General features: G+C 40.4%; 1 protein-coding gene across 1 annotated transcript; it reads right to left on the reverse strand.

The window, feature by feature from the left end:
• Positions 1–341: 341 nt before the first annotated feature.
• On the reverse strand, positions 342–10,679 carry LOC134208897 (uncharacterized). Its single transcript, XM_062684864.1, has 15 exons — positions 10,379–10,679; positions 9,864–10,067; positions 9,095–9,337; positions 8,926–9,033; positions 8,734–8,817; positions 6,936–7,019; positions 6,833–6,868; positions 6,628–6,723; positions 6,460–6,543; positions 5,349–5,675; positions 4,607–4,915; positions 3,491–4,183; positions 2,897–3,238; positions 1,853–2,012; positions 342–1,794 (listed from the first exon to the last, which is right to left on the reverse strand). Exons 1-15 carry the CDS (start codon positions 10,499–10,501, stop codon positions 1,334–1,336), a joined length of 3,354 nt encoding a protein of 1,117 aa, XP_062540848.1. The 5' UTR covers positions 10,502–10,679; the 3' UTR covers positions 342–1,333.
• Between the last annotated feature and the right edge of the window lie 8,258 nt (positions 10,680–18,937).

An 18,937-nucleotide genomic window follows, 5' to 3' on the forward strand; every position in this document is an offset into this window, starting at 1 on the left:
TATCCCTTTGATGCCAGTTAGCGCCTGATTTTCTAATAGTGCATCTTTGTAATAATTCTCTTCATTCCTCAAGCAATCTGTATGGAGACATTCATCATTTTGTAAATCATTCTTTGCTCGTTTGCAAAACCTGCAATAGTATGTAGCACTAAAACTACCGGAAAAAAGTAAAAATGAATGAACACCTAAGTTGTCTCCTAAAAACAATGATAGGACGAATTTTACAGTGACTTGCTTGCCATTAGAATTAATAGTTATGCCATTTTGCTCAATTTCTTTGAACGTGTCGATAAGCTTTTGCATTAGGGAATTAATTCCAGCTTCATTAATGTCGATCTTCTTCACCATTCCTGCTATGAATATATTCCGAAGCCTTGACGAAAATTCCTTTGGCAAAACCGGAAAGCTGTAGTACAGTCCACACACAGAATGACGCTTATTGTGTGAACTAAGCGCATCATTCACCTCGAACTCATCAGCATAAAATGAAATTGGTATGAGCAATTCTGTTGCGTACTTTTTTCTGATTTCTCTCCAAACTTTCCCGTTGACAAAATTGTGAATACGATCCGTCTTCTCAAGTTTTTCTATGTATTCTAATGTTCTATCTAAAACGTTATCTATTTCAAAAAATGTTTTGATCTGAAATTCTACTGGCATGAGAACCAAGCAGCTGTTTTTATGCAGGTTTTCTTGTATTACGATTTCTAACTTATTGGTTTGTTGCTCTATGATTATGATCTGTGGTTTCTGGAAAACATTCAAGTTTTCCAAATGTTTAAAAAGCTTAAAGTCAGTATCAATATTATCGAAGGTATGTATCAGTTTTCGCAAATAATGATGAAATTGATAATTTTTATCCGCATTGGGTGAGATAAGTCCTAGTTCCTCTATGCTCCTAGCTATAAGTTGATACAAGCTTTGAGTTTTATGCTGGATATCTCTAACGTCACTTCTTGTCAGGTTTGGGCGCTTATGTAAACTTAAACAGAACTCAACGATATTGTTATCAAATTTGGACAGATTTTCAACCATAATGTTATCTGGCTGACGCTCTTCGTTGAATTGATCGGAATTGCATGGAACAATATCTTCAGGTCTTGAATATAGCAATGGTTGTTCGTTCTCTATGTGTTTTTCATGGTTGATAATTTTATGGTTTAGTAAATGTCTTTTAAATGAATAATATTTCTGGAAAATCTGGCTACATTTGTGGATTGTGCATATGCACCTGTGATTGTTGGGTATTTTATGAGTTCTATTCAGATGGGATATATACTCGTCCGCTGAATGGAATGTAGCATCACATTCCTCGACAAAACAAACAACTTTGTTAGACATGTTGAACGTTGTTGAGATGAATTATCAGCTTTTCGATATTAGCGTATTTTTCTGGAACGTAAACGCCGTAAATACATTTGACGACGAAAAGCCACACCAGCTTCGAGAATCTTGAGTGTTGCAATCCGAGGATAAGCGCTAATTTGATGAATACGTCTACGGCGCGCTTCAGAGAGGGCAGTTTGTAACACAGGTCACTGTAACAAACAATAAACGGACCTTGCAAGTCTTTGTAGTTGGCACCAATTGCTATCAATTTAGGAGCTGCCTGTAGTCCGAGGTCCTTATGCCGATCGTACAAATCCTGTAGATTTTGTTTTGCTTCATACTCCGTGGAGCCGAAAAGTATTATCTCTTGCTGAGCAGATGATACTGTAGGTTTGAAGCCTGCTGCTACTCTAGTCGGTGGTAGTACGCAGTTCAATAGTATTAGAATAGCGCACAACCTGCAGTCTAAAATTTTAAAATTGTTAGCTGGATCAAAATTATAATTTATCATTAAGATAGTTACCTTCGCTTAAGTTGGAATTCGTTAGCTCATGCAAAATTTTCAATGAAAATTCGTCGTGAACGTAGCGTACCAAATAATCCACAATATGTTCCAATAGGTCTCCCCACACTTGCATACCATCTTTTGCGTTGGGGTATTTCAACGCAAAGTCAATATCCATCTGAAAATAGAATGATAAATATTATACGAACATACTTTTTTACAATTCTTTATCATGTTCTGAGTGTCCTTTGGATTAAAACTGATTTAGCAAATTAGTATGAGAAAATTTATTTTTTCATTATACTGTTAATGACGCTTTCCCATGCGCAGGTTAAAAAATCTCTTTCTGAGAGAGACAAAGCAATTCGTGCAGTGCCCTATGTTGCCTGTTTAAGAGTTACGCAATTAACTCCAGAAAACTACGGTATAGATTAAATTCGATTACTAATTATTGGAACGATTAATTAAGATGCGGTTTTCGCTGAGTTAAAGCTCTTGAATATTCCTTTTAGCTATGTAGGTTTTCTTTTAACCTGCGCTTAATAAGGAAGCGTCATTATCAGTATAATGAAAAAATAAATTTTCCTATACTAATTTGCTTGCAAACTTGAAACGGCTTGTGCTAAATCAGTTTTAATCCAAATGGGCTCAAATTTTCAGAGGACACTCAGAACATGATAAAGAATCAGATGCGCGCTGTGGTGCAAAATCGATTTTTTGAACCACCCTACTATTCAGCCTACAGACTTTAACATTTAACAAATAGTATCTTAATGTCAAAGTTCACCTTTTTACCCTTCTTATATCCTAAAAATGGTATGCTTTGCAGTGGAATTTCATTTATAAAATACATAGTATTTAAATATCTTGTAATTATTAAAAGACTAATGTAGACTGCAGCACAAAATTAAATACAGTACAATAAATATGCTCTAAATATAAATATCTATTAACTTCTATCTTCTAACTATCTATCCGTTTCCGCATTGGTATAATCAAGTGAAGTATTTTGGCAGATATGTATATATTTTGATTTTTCTTAAATCAATGGTTTATACTCACTAGTTGATATCCGTATTCGCTTTGAACATGCTTCCAAATGTGGGTTTGTCGCAACTTTTCCTGTGCTGTTACTTTGCCGACAATGTTGATACGTGACGGGAAACTTTCCTTCCATTTGTCCAAAATGGTAGCCCATGGACCATCGTTAAGCTGCAACCAGTTCATAGACAATGCAGACACTGTGTTGCTTTTTGTGACATCGGTTCCAGTTCGAATTCGTTTGGCGTATTCGTTCTCTGATTTGTCACGTTTGCGCGATTTCGCTCGTAAATTACAAATCTTGTTGTAAACGATACCACCTGGATTTCTTTTTGATCCTCCTCGCTCCAAATAGTAAGTTTCCTATGTGTAGTTGAAACAAAGTATTTAATCTTATACGAAGAAAGGAAACAAACATATATAAAACTCAAGTAGAATTTAGTATTCACGAAAAAGTTAAACTTTAATTAGTATTCACGAAATTCACGACTACATTAAAAAAATGTGTTTGCTTGTTTCGGATTTCATTCTAGAATTGCACAGGAAATATTGTTATGAAAACATTCAGCATCTTTAGTAAGTGTTCTTTTGAAGTTCCAAAAACATTCAAATTACCTTCTTTTCCGATTGAAATACCGATGTTACTGCTACGGCATACTCCTCGAGATCTTCCTGTAGTAGTCTTGTTCTGTTTGTCAAGTGCCATTCCGCGATAATGCCTGCCAATTCATATTGTCTTCCGGTAGATAACTCTCCAATCTCAGATCGTCGTATTATGTCTTTGCCCAGCTCTGAAGAATTCAGCAAATTATGTAGAATAGTTGGACTGAACAGTTTACGCTCAAGGACATTATCGATTGTCGGCTTCTCCGCTACATCTCTTTGATCAGCTATCAGACTTCCAACAGAATTTCCGTTCCGTTGACCATCCACCACACTAGTTTGTAAACAAGTTTTTCCGGTATTGATATGGTCAATAGACTTTACCTCCGTCTGTCTCTCCACCAAAATTTGGCAAGCAGCAGGATGCACAACTGTATACTCGTCCACCGTCCGATCTGCCACGATAATTTGTTCGCTGGTTTGTCCGGTATCCGTACGACAAGCTTTTCTTCCACCAATCACCTTATCCGCAACACTTATTTGGTCGATAACGAATTGTTGCACCGATTTTTCGGCAGCTTGCGTATCGTCCACTTGTATTTGTCCGGTACTGACACGACCAACGGAATTCAATAGCTTCTCCGCCACACTTTTACGTCGGAGGTTTAGACCGCTACAGCCGGGTGTATTTTGGTCGATCAAATGCTGGATAAAACAATGAGAAAGAAAATAGGATTGTAGTCTAATGCCTAATGTGGATGTAAATACGTTAAGCCCCAAACACAATAGTGCTGTCCAATGAGAGCTTGAAGTAGCTCGAAGTTTCTCCCTGTCCTGCTCATGTCCATTTGTTGACAAAAAAGAACGAGCAGGATGGGAACAACTTCGAGCTACTTGGAGCTGCTCATTGGACAGCGCTAATGTCAGCGGAACGGCGGAACGAAAACGGCAAATTTGACAGTTGTCCCATAAATTTTCTGTCAAATTCGCCGTTTCCGTTGCTGTTCCGCTGACATTATGTTTGGGGCTTTAGACATTATGTTAAGCATACGCTCAAAGGATAATCTAGCATCTAGAATCTCCGTTCCACCACACTAGTTTGTAAACTGGTTAATATAAATACTCTACCTCCGTCTGTCTCTCCACCAAAATTTGACAAGCAGCAGGATGCACAACTGTATACTCGTTCACCGTCCGATCCGCCGTTTGTCCGGTATCCGTACGACAAACTATTCTCCCATCAATCACCTTATTCGCAACACTTATTTGGTCGGTAATGAATTGTTGCACCGATTTTCCGGCAGCTTGCTTATCGTCCACTTGTATTTTTCCGGTACTGACACGGCCAACGGAATTCACGTGCTTCAGCTTCTCCTCCACACTTTTACGTCGGAGATTCAGACCGCTACATCCGGGTGTATTTTGGTCGATCAAACACTGGATGAAACAATGGGAAAGAAAAGAAGATTGTATAGTCTAATGTCTAAATTTGGAGTGACTGTACAAATACTTTATCTCCTGGGAAAACTATCGTTCTTCCAGTTGAAAACCGAAGTGAGCTCTCGCGACGATTTCGATTTTCCTTAATCCCTTATGTCCGCCGTGCGCCATCATAGTCGCACTAGTCGTGACGCAGCTCCGACAAAAAGAAACGGGAAAAAATCGATTTTCGCGAGAGCTTACTTTGGTTTTTAACTGGAAGTACAATATGGTATGGAATGGTGCGCACTGTGGGGGTAAATACGTTAGACATAACTATGTTGGGCATACGCTAAGCATAATCTAGTATCTAGAATTTCCGTTCCGTTGACCATCCACCACACTAGTTTGTGAACGAGTTCCCAGTACTGATATGGTCAATAGACTTTACCTCCGTTTGTCTCTCCACCAAAATTTGGCAAGCAGCAGGATGCACAACTGTATACTCGTTCACCGTCCGATCCGCCACGATAATTCGTTCGCTGGTTTCTCCGGTATCCTTACGACAAACTATTCTCCCATCAAGCACCTTATCGGCAACACTTATTTGGTCGATAACGAATTGTTGCACCGATTTTTCGGCAGCTTGCGTATCGTCCACTTGTATTTGTCCGGTACTGACACAGGTAACGGAGTTCACGTGCTTCAGCTTCTCCGCCACACTTCTACGCCGGAGGTTTAGACCGCTACAGCCGGGTGTATTTTGGTCGATCAAACGCTGGATGAAAAAATAGGAAAGAAAATAAGATTGGTCTAAATTTAGAGTGGCTTTACAAATACTTTATCCCCTGAGAAAACTAAATATGGTGTGTAATGGGTGCGCACCGTACGGGTTTAATACGTTAGACATAACTATGTTATGCAACGTACACACCAGTCAAGCAGTTTGACGAACATTGACTCCGCCCCCAAGAAAACGCTTCGGTTGCTGCTTTGTTTGAACGTGTGTGAAGTTGTTCGAACAACCATTTGACAGTTGGCGGCTCGGTTGGAAAAAATTAAAACGGTTTGATTTTGGTTTGAGTTGTCGGGGGTGGAGTCAAGGTTCGCCGAACATGTTTGAGCATTTGTAGTGAAGTTGCACAAACCCCCATATATTTTTGATGGTTGGTGCTCAAGTTGGCGCTTCGGTCGTTCGTGTGTGATATTGTTGGTCGAATAAATTGATTGTTCGTGCCGCTGTTGTTAAAACTTGATGGATGTTTGAATAAACGAGAGGTGGAGTCAATGTTGGTCAAACTGCTTGACCGTGTGTACGTTCCATTAGGCATACGCTAAACATAATCTAGCTTTTTATATCAAATCAATTAATTATTTTACTTGCGTTAAAACTACGAAAATTAAGGAATTAAATAAATAAATTCCTTATATAATAAGTGATTCTTTGGTAAATTCAATGCCTAACGTCCATTTTGCCTATCGTGCATTATGCCTAACGGGGTATACCCCAAGTGAATGAAATTTATGACGTATAATTCATACGTTTGTTAATAATTGCTTACCTGTGCAGTAGTTGTAATTCTATGCTTGCTTTTGATTTCACACGGAGCATTGCTCAACGTTGAAGTGTTTTGATCACATGTAGCCTGCAACATTGCAAAAATATGTAAAAAATAAAGACTTTTAGAAGGGAAACTTAGTCTCTTTTTAGTCAAGTTTGTTACAATTACCTTCTCTTTTATTATGTTGTCCTGCAAACATAACAGCTCGCCTGGAACGTTGCTCAACAGGGAATTGCTTTGATGTTTGAATCGCCGAATAGAGTTCTAACGAAAAGAAAATTTTAAAAATTATATAAATGAAGAAATATTATATAACATTGTGTTTTCAGCAAATTGACGTTCTTAGAAAATGAAGAGATTTTTCAAAAGTTACCTGTTGGGTATTTGTGATGTCTTGTAGGTATGTGAACTAAAATAGAAAAGCAATCCGTTAAAACATAATAATCATTGTAAAAACGAAAAAAACGATTATATACCTTTTTGATATTTTCGATATCTTCTTGGCAAGCTAATTCACCTGGAGCATTGCTCAACAGGGAAATGTTAGAATCACTCGTGTGCTAGAATAGAAAAAATATATGATCAAAAATTTCAATAGGTATAATACGTTTTATGCAGAGTGTATGTAATTAAGAGTGGCAACATGTGCCGCATTTGACAGGTCTCCTGCTCGTTTGGAACACAATTTTGTATGCGATTGTACAGATGAATTTTGTTCCAATTCTGACAGTTTCGTCACTCTTAATTACATACACTCTGGTTTTATGGACATAATTATTAAAATAATGTTTCTTATAAGAATGAATATATGAATATATGAGATATAATATATGAGATAGGCTATTGTCGGCGTAGCACCAACTTAGAATTCGGAAGTCGGAACTTCCGAACCGAACTTTCTTCCAAAGTTTTATCTGTCAAACTAATTGATGCGTTGTTTAGCGCATCTTTAGGCGGATCCACCGCACTTCTTCCGAAGTTGGGAAAGTTGCCTATATCTAGAGAAAAATCAAACTTCGGTATAAAAAGCCTTCTAACTTTGTTCGGGATAGACAATATTCAGCGCGAGCTTTACACATAAGCTAGGGGGAAGCCAGAAGTATTTGACAGTTCATCTTCTCTTTATATCTTTATAAATATATATATATATATATATATATATATATATATATATATATATTATATCTCTATATATAAAAATGAATTTGCATTTCCTTTTTTGAAACAATATAACTCACAAATGGAAAAGCCGATTTGCAAATGTAAGAGGAACATTGAGAAATCATCAAATACATTAATAGGTTGAATTGTAAGGAAACCCAATGCCATCGCATCGACGTCACAGAAAACTCATAAATTGACAAATTGAACAACAAACCCGAGCAATGCAGGGTATCGATGTGCTTTACTACTGAAGCACATTGGCAGGGTACATTTCGCTAGTTGATAATAAAAACCCAAATTTATCCCCAAGTGGTGATTATGCCTTTCTCGATTCGATAAGTTGGATTCGAATTAATGTTGTAAATGCTTTGCTAATTGCCTACATCTTGGCGGTTAAAATATTTGATGCAACTCTATCACGCTGCTTATAAATTACTCAATAATTGAGTAATTTTTAAGCAATTATTATGAGAGTAATGGATTGCGTCATGGCTAAATTGATTAATGACTTAAAGTGTGCATGTAAACAGCGTATTTGTTAAAAGAAAAATAGAGATATTATTCAAATCGAATGAGTTATTAGCAAACAAAAACAATAGTGTCCAACTAGGAAAGTTTCTCCGTCGAATGAAACTAGTTGCACTCGAATCAGTCATGTCCTTCTATATGAAACGTGTTTAACAATAAAAATTCCCGGGGCTACACACACACACACACACACACAGTCAGACATGTGCTCAGTTTTTCGAGCTGAGTCGATTGGTATATAACACTATGGGTCTCCGAGCCTTCTATCAAAATTTGGCTTTTGGAGTGAAATTATAGCCTTCTGGTACAACTTTGTTGTACGAGAAAGGCAAAATGTCAAAATGCACGCAATTGATGTCACAGATGTGTACCCCAACAATAAATCCAATTAATCAATCTTTGTACATATTACAAATGGAAGACGATGATATAGCTTTTAGTCCTAATACCCTATGATGGATTTATCTGGGATTTTTCTCTTCCACCCCTCCAACTATTGTTTTTTTTAGAAAATGAGATACTCCTCCCCTTGCCCTTACGTATTAGTATATAACCCTCCCAACCTTTACGAAATTTAATTACCTGTCCGGTATTCGTGATGTCTTCCAGGGACCTAAATTCATCTGGAGTATTATTCAACAAGGATGCTTCCTGGTTAATTGTACACTAAATTGAGAAATAAACAATGAATTAAATAAATACATGAAATGAGTACAAAATGAGGAGTTGAATGATAATATATAATTACACTACAGTTCAAATAAGTGAAATTACCTGTTCGGAATTTATGATATGCTCCAGATATTCGAATTCACCTGGAGCCTTGCTCAACAGGGAAGTATGCTGACTATTCAGCAAGGAAATATTCTTATTATTAGATTGCTAAAACAGATCATGAGCATTAAATAAAATAATGTAAACATTGTACATTAGGTTATGTTACCTGTCCAGTATTTGATATGGGCTCCTCGCATATTAAATCGTTCGAACTGTTCACCAATAGTGGAATATTTCCATCGATCGACTGCTGAAAAGAGTTTTTGTAACTTGCCTGAGATTTTGTTAAAAATGCTTGAGTTTTTGTAATTATAATATTTTGAGAGTACATTATGTCTTCGTGTAGCCACAAAATATCGAAAATAAATAAATAAATAATTGAGCTATGTACTACACGTAAAAATAAAACCTTCCATTTTTGAAAAAAAAAAGCGTCTGAAAATTTTAATGCAATAAATATTGTCGGCGTAGCACCAAGTTAGAATTCGGAAGTCGGGACTTCCGAACCGAACTTTCTTCCGAAGTTTTATTTGCCAAACTAATTGATGCGTTGTTTAGCGCATCTTTAGGCGAATCCAGCGCACTACTTCCGAAGTTGGAAAAGTTGCCTGTATCTGGAGAAAAATCCAACTTTGGTATAAGAAGCGGTATAAATTTATTCCGGATAGACAATATTTATTCTATTCGCGAAGTCGAAGTTGCCGTGCATACATAAATACAAACATGAGTGACATCACTAAAATTTAGCATGGCGAAGTAAAAGAAATGTAATTTTAAATGCTCTTGTCATGAGACGAGTTTGTACAATCCCATTTAATTCCACCACTTAATTGTACCTTGACAGATACGTATTTCGACCTCAACAGTAAGGTCGTCTTCAGTGTCTCGTACTTGACTCGACTCAAGTCGTTGATATGGAACGTAAAAATAATTACCTGTGTGATAGCTGTAATGTTTTCCAAATCGCCTAGAACGTTGCTTGATACATCTCGCGCACTGTCGGAATTAACGGGACTATCAACTTTTACAGTCGTTCTCGGCGCTTCGTTGGACAGCTTTGAGCTAGTTGCTTCAATTAGCACTTCAGCATTGGAGGTTGGAGAAACTTGTGGATATAATAACTGCTGAAGCTCAATTGCCTAGAAACAGAATATGTATATATATTATATATATATATATATATATATATATATATATATATATATATATATATATATTATATATATATCAAAATATTATAATATATCAAAAGGCATAATTGACTGTTCAAAATAAATAATCATTACATTTCTTTCACGCCACAGCACTAAGGCCTCGAAAATTTTCGGCGTATTCCAGAACAGCCCATTGCTCAATACTGCCGTGCTTAGAACTTTTTCAAGGTTTTCAGCGTCGATGGTTGCCAACTCCCGAATACCAATGTTGCAAACTGTTTCAAACATGTTTAATTAATCACATAATAGTAAATCACTAAAAATAAGCAACACTTACCACCTAGAAGATTGAAAAACCTGAGTGGAATTCCGGAGTCCAGGAATAATTGTTCTTGCTGGTTCGCCATTTTTAAACACATTATTTAATTATATGACAGCAAGACATATAGCTTTTACTACATAATATGATCTATATCGGGGTTATATGCATAGCATATGCACCGAACATGACATAAGCACATACTTTTAACAATAACTGATATGGTTATAATTTATATGAGCGTTTATAAATTTGAATGACCAATCTTGTGGAACCTATTGGGATGCATATAAAACTTATGTGTTGAGCAACATATTAAGCTTATAAGATATTTCTGATGGAAAACCCTCCTGGATTTATTTGAGTGTACCCAGTCGTAACCATGCTGCAAAATGGTGCACAAGCGGCGTTATAAAAGCCATAAGCATATAAATTTTATATTAACCATCAGCCATTCATTTGCGTCCTAGTCGTTTCGGGATGGCATGGCAGTGAAAGTACCTACCTAAGTGTGCACGATGGGAATAGTCCTGGTTGTCGTCGTCATCGTCGTTGTTGTCACCAACGGCAGTTGTCGTCATTGTGGTTTGGATGGTTTAGTTGGCGAGACACCGACAGCATGGCTGCAGCAACGGCAACCATTTGGTGCAACACCGGGACCGACGACAGTGATTTACCGGAATGGCTAACAAGTTTTTCAACAGGCACTGGAAAATGCGTTAAGGTCTGCTGGATTCTTCCGTCGAATGTGTTACGCCACTGGGTGCCATTTGACTGACTGACATCGACCCGGATTTGCACGGGAGGGATTAGCAAGTTGATTGGGATTTGGAACGATGACGGGTAGGAGTTTCTGTACAGAGCTTTAAATATTCCTTGGTTTGGCTCCATAATAGAGCGAAGGAAATGTTCTGCCATAACAAGTATATGAAAAAAGCCCTTGGTTAATAAAACAGTTAATAATACAGCGAAGCGCCGAAGCGCAGAAATCCTATTTTTTATCCGATGCAGGTACATATGTTCAGGGGCCCTCCTTAGCCGTGCGGCAAGACGCGCGGCTACAAAGCAAGACCATGCTGAGGGTGGCTGGGTTCGATTCCCGGTGCCAGTCTAGGCAATTTTCGAATTGTAAATTGTCTCAACTTCCCTGGGCATGGAAGCATCATCGTGTTAGCCTCATGATATACGAATGCAAAAATGGTAACTTGGCTTAGAAACCTCGCAGTTAATAACTGTGGAAGTGCTTAATGAACACTAAGCTGCGAGGCGGCTCTTTCCCAGTGTGGGGATGTAATGCCAATAAGAAGAAGAAGAAGACATATGTTCAACATAGTTGAAACTAAAAAGAAATGCTGCGGAAGCTGCGTCAAGAAGTCAAGTAAATTCCTCCTGATGCAAAAAAAAAATACCAGAGACGTATTTCCAACAATTCTGCTACGAACAATTCGAGCATTTCGTTAAGAAATCTCAAGTATTTTTTATTCAGCTTAGTTAGGGAATTTGGCATTTGAACACCAATATGTCCATTTTTGGAAGCGTCCACTTGAGATCCCTACAGGACCGATGTCAAGCAGCCATGTGCCTGGAACCCACAGCTTGGCCCTAAAAATCTCAAATATAGCATATGCTTGCATTCCAATTCACTATTCATAGATTTTCGCTAATTTATTTATAAAAATACATTATGGGTCACCCTATAGGTACCTCACGGGGTTTTGTGTCAATCCGGAAGCATCAGGAAAACTTATGTCATCAAACCATGTCTAGAAAATATATCAAATTTTTGATTCAATGTTTCACGAAAGAAGAGTAAATCGAAAAATAAATTACATTACAATTGCCTCTTGAAAGGAGGCTTCCGAGCCTCTTGAAAGGAGGCTTCCGAGCCTCTTGAAAGGAGGCTTCCGAGCCTCTTGAAAGGAGGCTTCCGAGCCTCTTGAAAGGAGGCTTCTGAGCCTCTTGAAAGGAGGCTTCCGAGCCCCTTGAAAGGGGGCTTCTGAGCCTCTTGAAAGGAGGCTTCCAGGCCTCTTGAAAGGAGGCTTCCAGGCCTCTTGAAGGAGGCTTGAGCCTCTTGAAAGGAGGCTCTCGAGCCTCTTGAAAGGAGGCTTCCAGGCCTCTTGAAAGGAGGCTTCAGGCCTCTTGAAAGGAGGCTTGAGCCTCTTGAAAGGAGGCTTCTGAGCCTCTTGAAAGGAGGCTCTGAGCCTCTTGAAAGGAGGCTTCCAGCCTCTTGAAAGGAGGCTTCTGAGCCTATTGAAGGAGGCTTCCAGGCCTCTTGAAAGGAGGCTTCTGAGGCCTCTTGAAAGGAGGCTTCCAGGAGCCTCTTGAAAGGAGGCTTCCAGGCCTCTTGAAAGGAGGCTTCCAGGCCTCTTGAAAGGAGGCCTGAGGCCTCTTGAAAGGAGGCTTCCAGGCCTCTTGAAAGGAGGCTTGAGGCCTCTTGAAAGGAGGCTTCTGAGCCTCTTGAAGGAGGCTTGAGGCCTCTTGAAAGGAGGCTGGAGCCTCTTGAAAGGAGGCTTCCGGGCCTCTTGAAGGGAGGCTTCCAGGCCTCTTGAAAGGAGGCTGGGGCCTCTTGAAAGGAGGCTTCTGAGCCTCTTGAAGGAGGCTTCCAGGCCTCTTGAAGGAGGCTTCCGGGCCTCTTGAAGGAGGCTGGGCCTCTTGAAGGAGGCTTCTGGGCCTCTTGAAGGAGGCTTCCAGGCCTCTTGAAAGGGCTTCAGGCCTCTTGAAGGAGGCTGGGCCTCTTGAAAGGAGGCTTCCAGGCCTCTTGAAAGGAGGCTTCTGAGCCTCTTGAAAGGAGGCTTCCAGGCCTCTTGAAGGAGGCTTCCGGGCCTCTTGAAGGAGGCTTGAGGCCTCTTGAAAGGAGGCTTCTGAGCCTCTTGAAGGAGGCTTGAGCCTCTTGAAAGGAGGCTTCCAGGCCTCTTGAAGGAGGCTGAGCCTCTTGAAAGGAGGCTTCCAGGCCTCTTGAAAGGAGGCTCTGAGGCCTCTTGAAGGAGGCTTCCAGGCCTCTTGAAGAGGCTTCCGGGCCTCTTGAAAGGAGGCTTCTGAGCCTCTTGAAAGGAGGCTTCTGAGCCTCTTGAAAGGAGGCTTCTGAGCCTCTTGAAGGAGGCTTGAGGCCTCTTGAAGGAGGCTGAGCCTCTTGAAGGAGGCTGAGGCCTCTTGAAAGGAGGCTTCCGGGCCTCTTGAAGGGCTTCCAGGCCTCTTGAAGGAGCTTCCAGGCCTCTTGAAAGGAGGCTCTGAGCCTCTTGAAGGAGGCTCTGAGCCTCTTGAAGGAGGCTGGAGCCTCTTGAAAGGAGGCTTGAGGCCTCTTGAAAGGAGGCTTCTGAGGCCTCTTGAAAGGAGGCTTCCGAGGCCTCTTGAAAGGAGGCTTCCGGGCCTCTTGAAAGGAGGCTTCCGAGCCTCTTGAAAGGAGGCTTCCGAGCCTCTTGAAAGGAGGCTTCCGAGCCTCTTGAAAGGAGGCTTCCGAGCCTCTTGAAAGGAGGTTTCCGAGTCTTTTGACAGGAGGCCTTCGAGCTGCTTGGAAGAAGGCTTCCGAGAGGCGTAGAAGGATGCTTCTAATCTTCGTGCAACGAAGCAACCTAGCTTTAGTGAAAAAAAAAATCAATTTGTTCATTCGACGTTTTGTTCGTTTGATCTATTGTTCCGCAGCCCTTCATACATTGTTCTGGTTGTGGAAGGCAGGATTCAATGGGGATTTATTGATCGCATTGAATATTATGTACAAAATAAATTTTTGAAATTGAAAATACGCAATTATCAAAATTTTGTCAATGAGTTTCGATTGGAATTGTAATACGTCCGCCACTACGCATTTTTATTCGAGGTACCCCCTAGGGCCAGCGAAGGTACCCCCAGGGGTACATGTACCCCAGGTTGAGAATCGCTGCTCTAAACACATGAGACTTGGACCATGCTCGAGGAAAAGTTGTAAGCACTCGGGGTATTTGAGAGACTCCTACCTTGACATCTATGAGGGCGTCGGTGAGTGATTGGACCATTCCCTTGTAATGGAGAAGATGGGCGTTGCCGCCAATGATGGCTTTCATGCTTTATCATTTCGAACCCACAATTGGATTACCATTAGACACAAATGGAATGCAATCAGTATGTAATCAACGAATCGTTGATCAGTTGAGTCGTTTGGCCGAAATGAACATTTGGCTGAAAAGGTCATTTGGCCGAAAGGGTCATTAGGCTGAAAGGGTCATTAGGCCGAAATGGTCATTTGGCCGAAAGGGTCATTTGGCCGAATAGGACATTTTGCCGAATATGACATTTAACGGAATGAGTCATTTGGCCGGACTGGTAATTTTATAAGTGAGAAATTAGGAGTGAGAAGAGTCATATTTATATCTCATCATATTTCTCTTCTCACTGTAAATAGTGAGAAGCGTGAAATCAAAAGTGATGAGAGTGACAGTGATGAGAAGTGACAAATGAGGAGTGAGAAGTGGAACGTCTCTCTTCTCACTTCTCATTTCTCACTTCTCGCTGTAAAAAGTGACGTCTCACTACCCACTTCTTACTACTCACTTTTCACAGTGAGACGTGAGAAATAAAGAGTGAGAAGTGAGACGGCTCACTTCTCACTACTCACTTTACACTTTCCACTTTTTACAATGAGAAGAGAAAAATGAAAAGTGAGAAGTGACACGTCTCGTTTCTTACTCCCAATTTCTCACTTTTCAAATGACCTATCCGGCCAAATGGCCCATTCGGTCAAATGTCTAATTTGGCCAAATGTCCTATTCGGCCAAATGACCCTTTCGGCCTAATAACCCTTTCGGCCAAATGAACATTTCGGTCAAACGACCCTTTTCGACCAAATGACTATTTCGGCCAAATGACCCTTTCGGCATAATGACCCTTTCGGCCAATAGCCCTTTCGGCCAAATAATTTCTTTCAGCCAAACAACCCTTTGGGCCAAATGACCCTTTAGGCTAAACAACCCTTTCGGCCAAATGAATTTCGGCGTAATGGTATGTTCGGCCAAATGGTATATCCAGCCAAACAACTTTCGGCCTAGTGGCATTCGGTCAAATGGCTTTCAGCCGAATGGTTTTCGACCAAACGACCCTTCCCGCTAACTGAGCATATTTTCCTATTAATTGCTAAGTTTTAGCTTAGTTATGGATCTTAAAATTATTCTTTATGGATACTCCTGAACTATTTTATGGATTTATGGTAGCGTTTCATGGAACATTGTGATGTTATTTATGGATCGTTTTTAATTTTTTATGGGTCGTTTTTGCACATTTAACGGTAGAAAGTAAAGGCTGCCGGTTACTACATGTTCTTTTCGATAGCTCAACCGACATTTTTCAAATGAATAAGGATTTGATCGGAATTTCGGAATTTTGAACAAATTGGGCGGATGGAAATTCCCCTTTAAAACCACCCCCAGGCTACAGCGCTAAAATTTAAAAATTGCAGCGTCACGCCGGTCAAAAATGGTGGCAGCGGCAGCGCTTCAAAATCGTCGGCGGCCACGGCGCACAGCTCTATTGTCAACGTATCTTTTATATGCGTAATCATTTGCATAAATACGAGCTGAAAATCTCGCTATTAAAGACATAAAAAAAGTAATATAACTGCAAAAATATATTCCAAGAAATAAAAAATTATATGAAGAATACTCATGGGTTTAAAAACCATGCCAAATGATTGCATGGGCTGAATCGGATTATAAATTCAATGATAAATTCTCTTTAAGTAAAACATTCCGAAACATTTCAACAATTCCTTCTAATTTCTTCTTCGATGTTCGCATTAATTGTTCAACTGAATGAAATAATGACATGATACCAAAATTATCATAAATATTTCAGCAACATCCAGAACACCAAACATCTGCTCAATCATATTCAGCTTTTCTCCCCGTTGCTGGCGCTAGCCGCATTCAGAATCAGATCTTTTTGTTTTTCTTCCGGGAATTTTCCATCACTTTCTGACACCCCGTCGTCATCGTCGTCGCTTGTGCTCACATCAAGTCAATGGAAAACCACATCGCTGCCGCACATCTGGCTTCCGACATATGCCGGCCTCTCTGGTGCGTAAAGCGATGAGAAATTCCGGAATCCGAGTGATCTCCGCAATTCGCATGATTTTTCTCACTTTCGCTTTCGTCTGAAATGTGCTTCTCCGCTTTTTTTTTATTTGCAAACACCATCAGCCCGATGGTGTCATAAATTTCTCCACACTGATCCCAAACTAAGGGAATTTCAGAACCGATGAATTCTGGTGTCTATAAATTAAACACTGCGACAAGGTTTGGTAATCCCCATAACAATATTCATTAAATATGGATAAATAATTCATTCCGCTGCTTCGCCCGACAAAGCGAAATAACCAGATCTAAATGGCCCACATGTGTTTCGGAAGCAAGTGACTATTTGACCGATGGAATTTACTATCCATGCTTGGTTTGGTGGGTTGAATGATCCCATTTTGCTTTCCCTTTTTAGGGTGCGTAAATATTTTCTGAAGAATCCGAAAATAGAATGTGGGAATCGATTTCCGTTTAATTTTTGAGACTTGACCAAGTTGCACGAAAATTGAAAAAAAATCTTGGATCTCATAAATCACAAATTAAATCAAAATTTGGCTGCGCCCTATTTCCCACAAAGTCATCGTATTGATGTGATTCCAGACACGTCGTAATTCGCAGCAGCCTCTTCATAGCGCCGACAATGATTGCAATTCAAACATATGGTAATAAACCAGGGCGGACATAATCTTATCAGTTCGTACTCACCAGAGTGGAACCTTAGCTTCGCACGAGAATAGGGCTAGATACGATGGATATGTGTACGACAATGACGATGGTTGTGGTCCTAATTAAAACAGTTTTGGTTCATTAAATTAACATTAATCGCTCCAACCGGCTTCACCCATCCGGAGAAGACTTACATCGGACAGGAAAATCCTCCATCTAAATGGAGTCGGTCTGGTGCTTGTTAAACGATAATGGACACCATTCCTAGGCTGGCCATGGTCCTGTTGGTGCCCGTTTCAGTTCTCACAGCAAAAACTTGGCCCATCTTGACCATGGAGCTGTTTCGCTGTGTTGTCCTGAATTGTTGTTTTTCGGACGACAGAATGATTACGTTGAAGGCCGCTCCGGCTCGTCCGATCCCTTCAAGTGCACTCAGAAATGTGACGGGGCGAACAACAATCTGCGAGGGGGGAAATAGTTTTCCACCAGCGAAAGTAAACGGCACATCCCGAAGACGGAAGAGAGGAATTACTTTGATTTTAATTAAAATTATCTTCACGCTCCGCTGGAAACGTAAACTGAGCGTGGGAAAAGTCTTCCATGTGGGAGCCGGAGAAACGGAGGGAAATGCAATGCCATGCAGCACCGGCAGCTTTGCATTTTCTTTTGTGGGTGAGAGTGAGAGCAGTAAGAGAGATCACGATAAGATGGGTCTGATGCTAATAGGGTCTGATTGCCTTTTAAATCTTAAAGAGTGTTGAGTGAGTTGTTATTACTTTGGTGCGAGTAATAAGGCTATGAGTGATTTTGTTAGGTCGTTGATGACACGATGGTTTAGATGATTTACAATACTACGGATTGTTTTTCTTATCTTTAAGCAAATGTTGTGTATCCTTTGCTGATGTCACATTTGAATATTTATTACCTCAGTCCAGCGCGCCCCGATTGTTGCAAAGGGCCAGAAGAGATTTTGATCGACTTTTTATTTCTATCTGCAGTCTTTCCTCTGGGTCTGCTTCTGCTACGGTGACAGGTCCGGTTCCGATCAAGCAGAGTCCGTTTCCATTGCTACGTAAGGTGTGGCCTGTGTTGACAAGGACGATCCAGTTTGTTATTTGAGATCCAATTGTGAAGCCACCAGGCACGAATTCTATACCACAGGAATCAATCGGTTGATGAACATCTGCAACCATTGAGTGTTCTCCATTGATACACATCATGTTTCACGATAAGCACCGAAGATTCCTCGATGTAAAATTCTGATTTTTAACATAATTTTTGATTTGTTTTGATTTCTCAATTCACATTTCAAACTCAAACGCAGTACCCACAATAATTCCTTTAATAACTAACTGGTTGTTTGTTGGCATGTTACAACAGGTTCGGTACTAAAAAAATTAGCTTGGTATGTCAGCGTTTCGACGGCGTTTCTCAAGGAATTTCTTCTGAAATTTATCGAGAAGTTTTTCCGGGAATTCCTTCCTGGAGGAACTTCCGGAGGAACTTCCGGAGGAATTCCCGGAAGAACTTCCGGAGGAATTCCCGGAGGAACTTCCGGAGGAATTTCTGGAGGAACTTCCGGAGGAATTTGGAGGAATTCGGAGGAACTTCGGAAGAATTCCCGGAGGAACTTCGGAGGAATTCCGGAGGAACTTCGGAGGAATTTCCGGAGGAACTTCGGAGGAATTCGGAGGAACTTCGGAGGAATTCCCGGAGGAACTTCCGGAGGAATTCCCGGAGGAACTTCGGAGGAATTCGGAGGAACTTCGGAGGAATTTGGAGGAACTTCCGGAGGAATTCGGAGGAACTTCGGAGGAATTCCCGGAGGA

Source organism: Armigeres subalbatus, chromosome 2 (assembly GCF_024139115.2).
Source record: "Armigeres subalbatus isolate Guangzhou_Male chromosome 2, GZ_Asu_2, whole genome shotgun sequence".
Taxonomy (NCBI): Eukaryota; Metazoa; Arthropoda; class Insecta; order Diptera; family Culicidae; genus Armigeres; species Armigeres subalbatus.

Coding starts and splice junctions, on each gene's coding strand:
- LOC134208897 (XM_062684864.1), bottom strand. CDS start 10,501: ATGTGTTTAAAAATGGCGAACCAGCAAGAACAATTATTCCTGGACTCC. Junction 6,869..6,935: donor ATATCGAAAATATCAAAAAG/GTATATAATCGT, acceptor TTTCTATTTTAG/TTCACATACCTACAAGACAT. Junction 4,916..5,348: donor TGGTGGAGAGACAAACGGAG/GTAAAGTCTATT, acceptor TGTTTCATCCAG/TGTTTGATCGACCAAAATAC.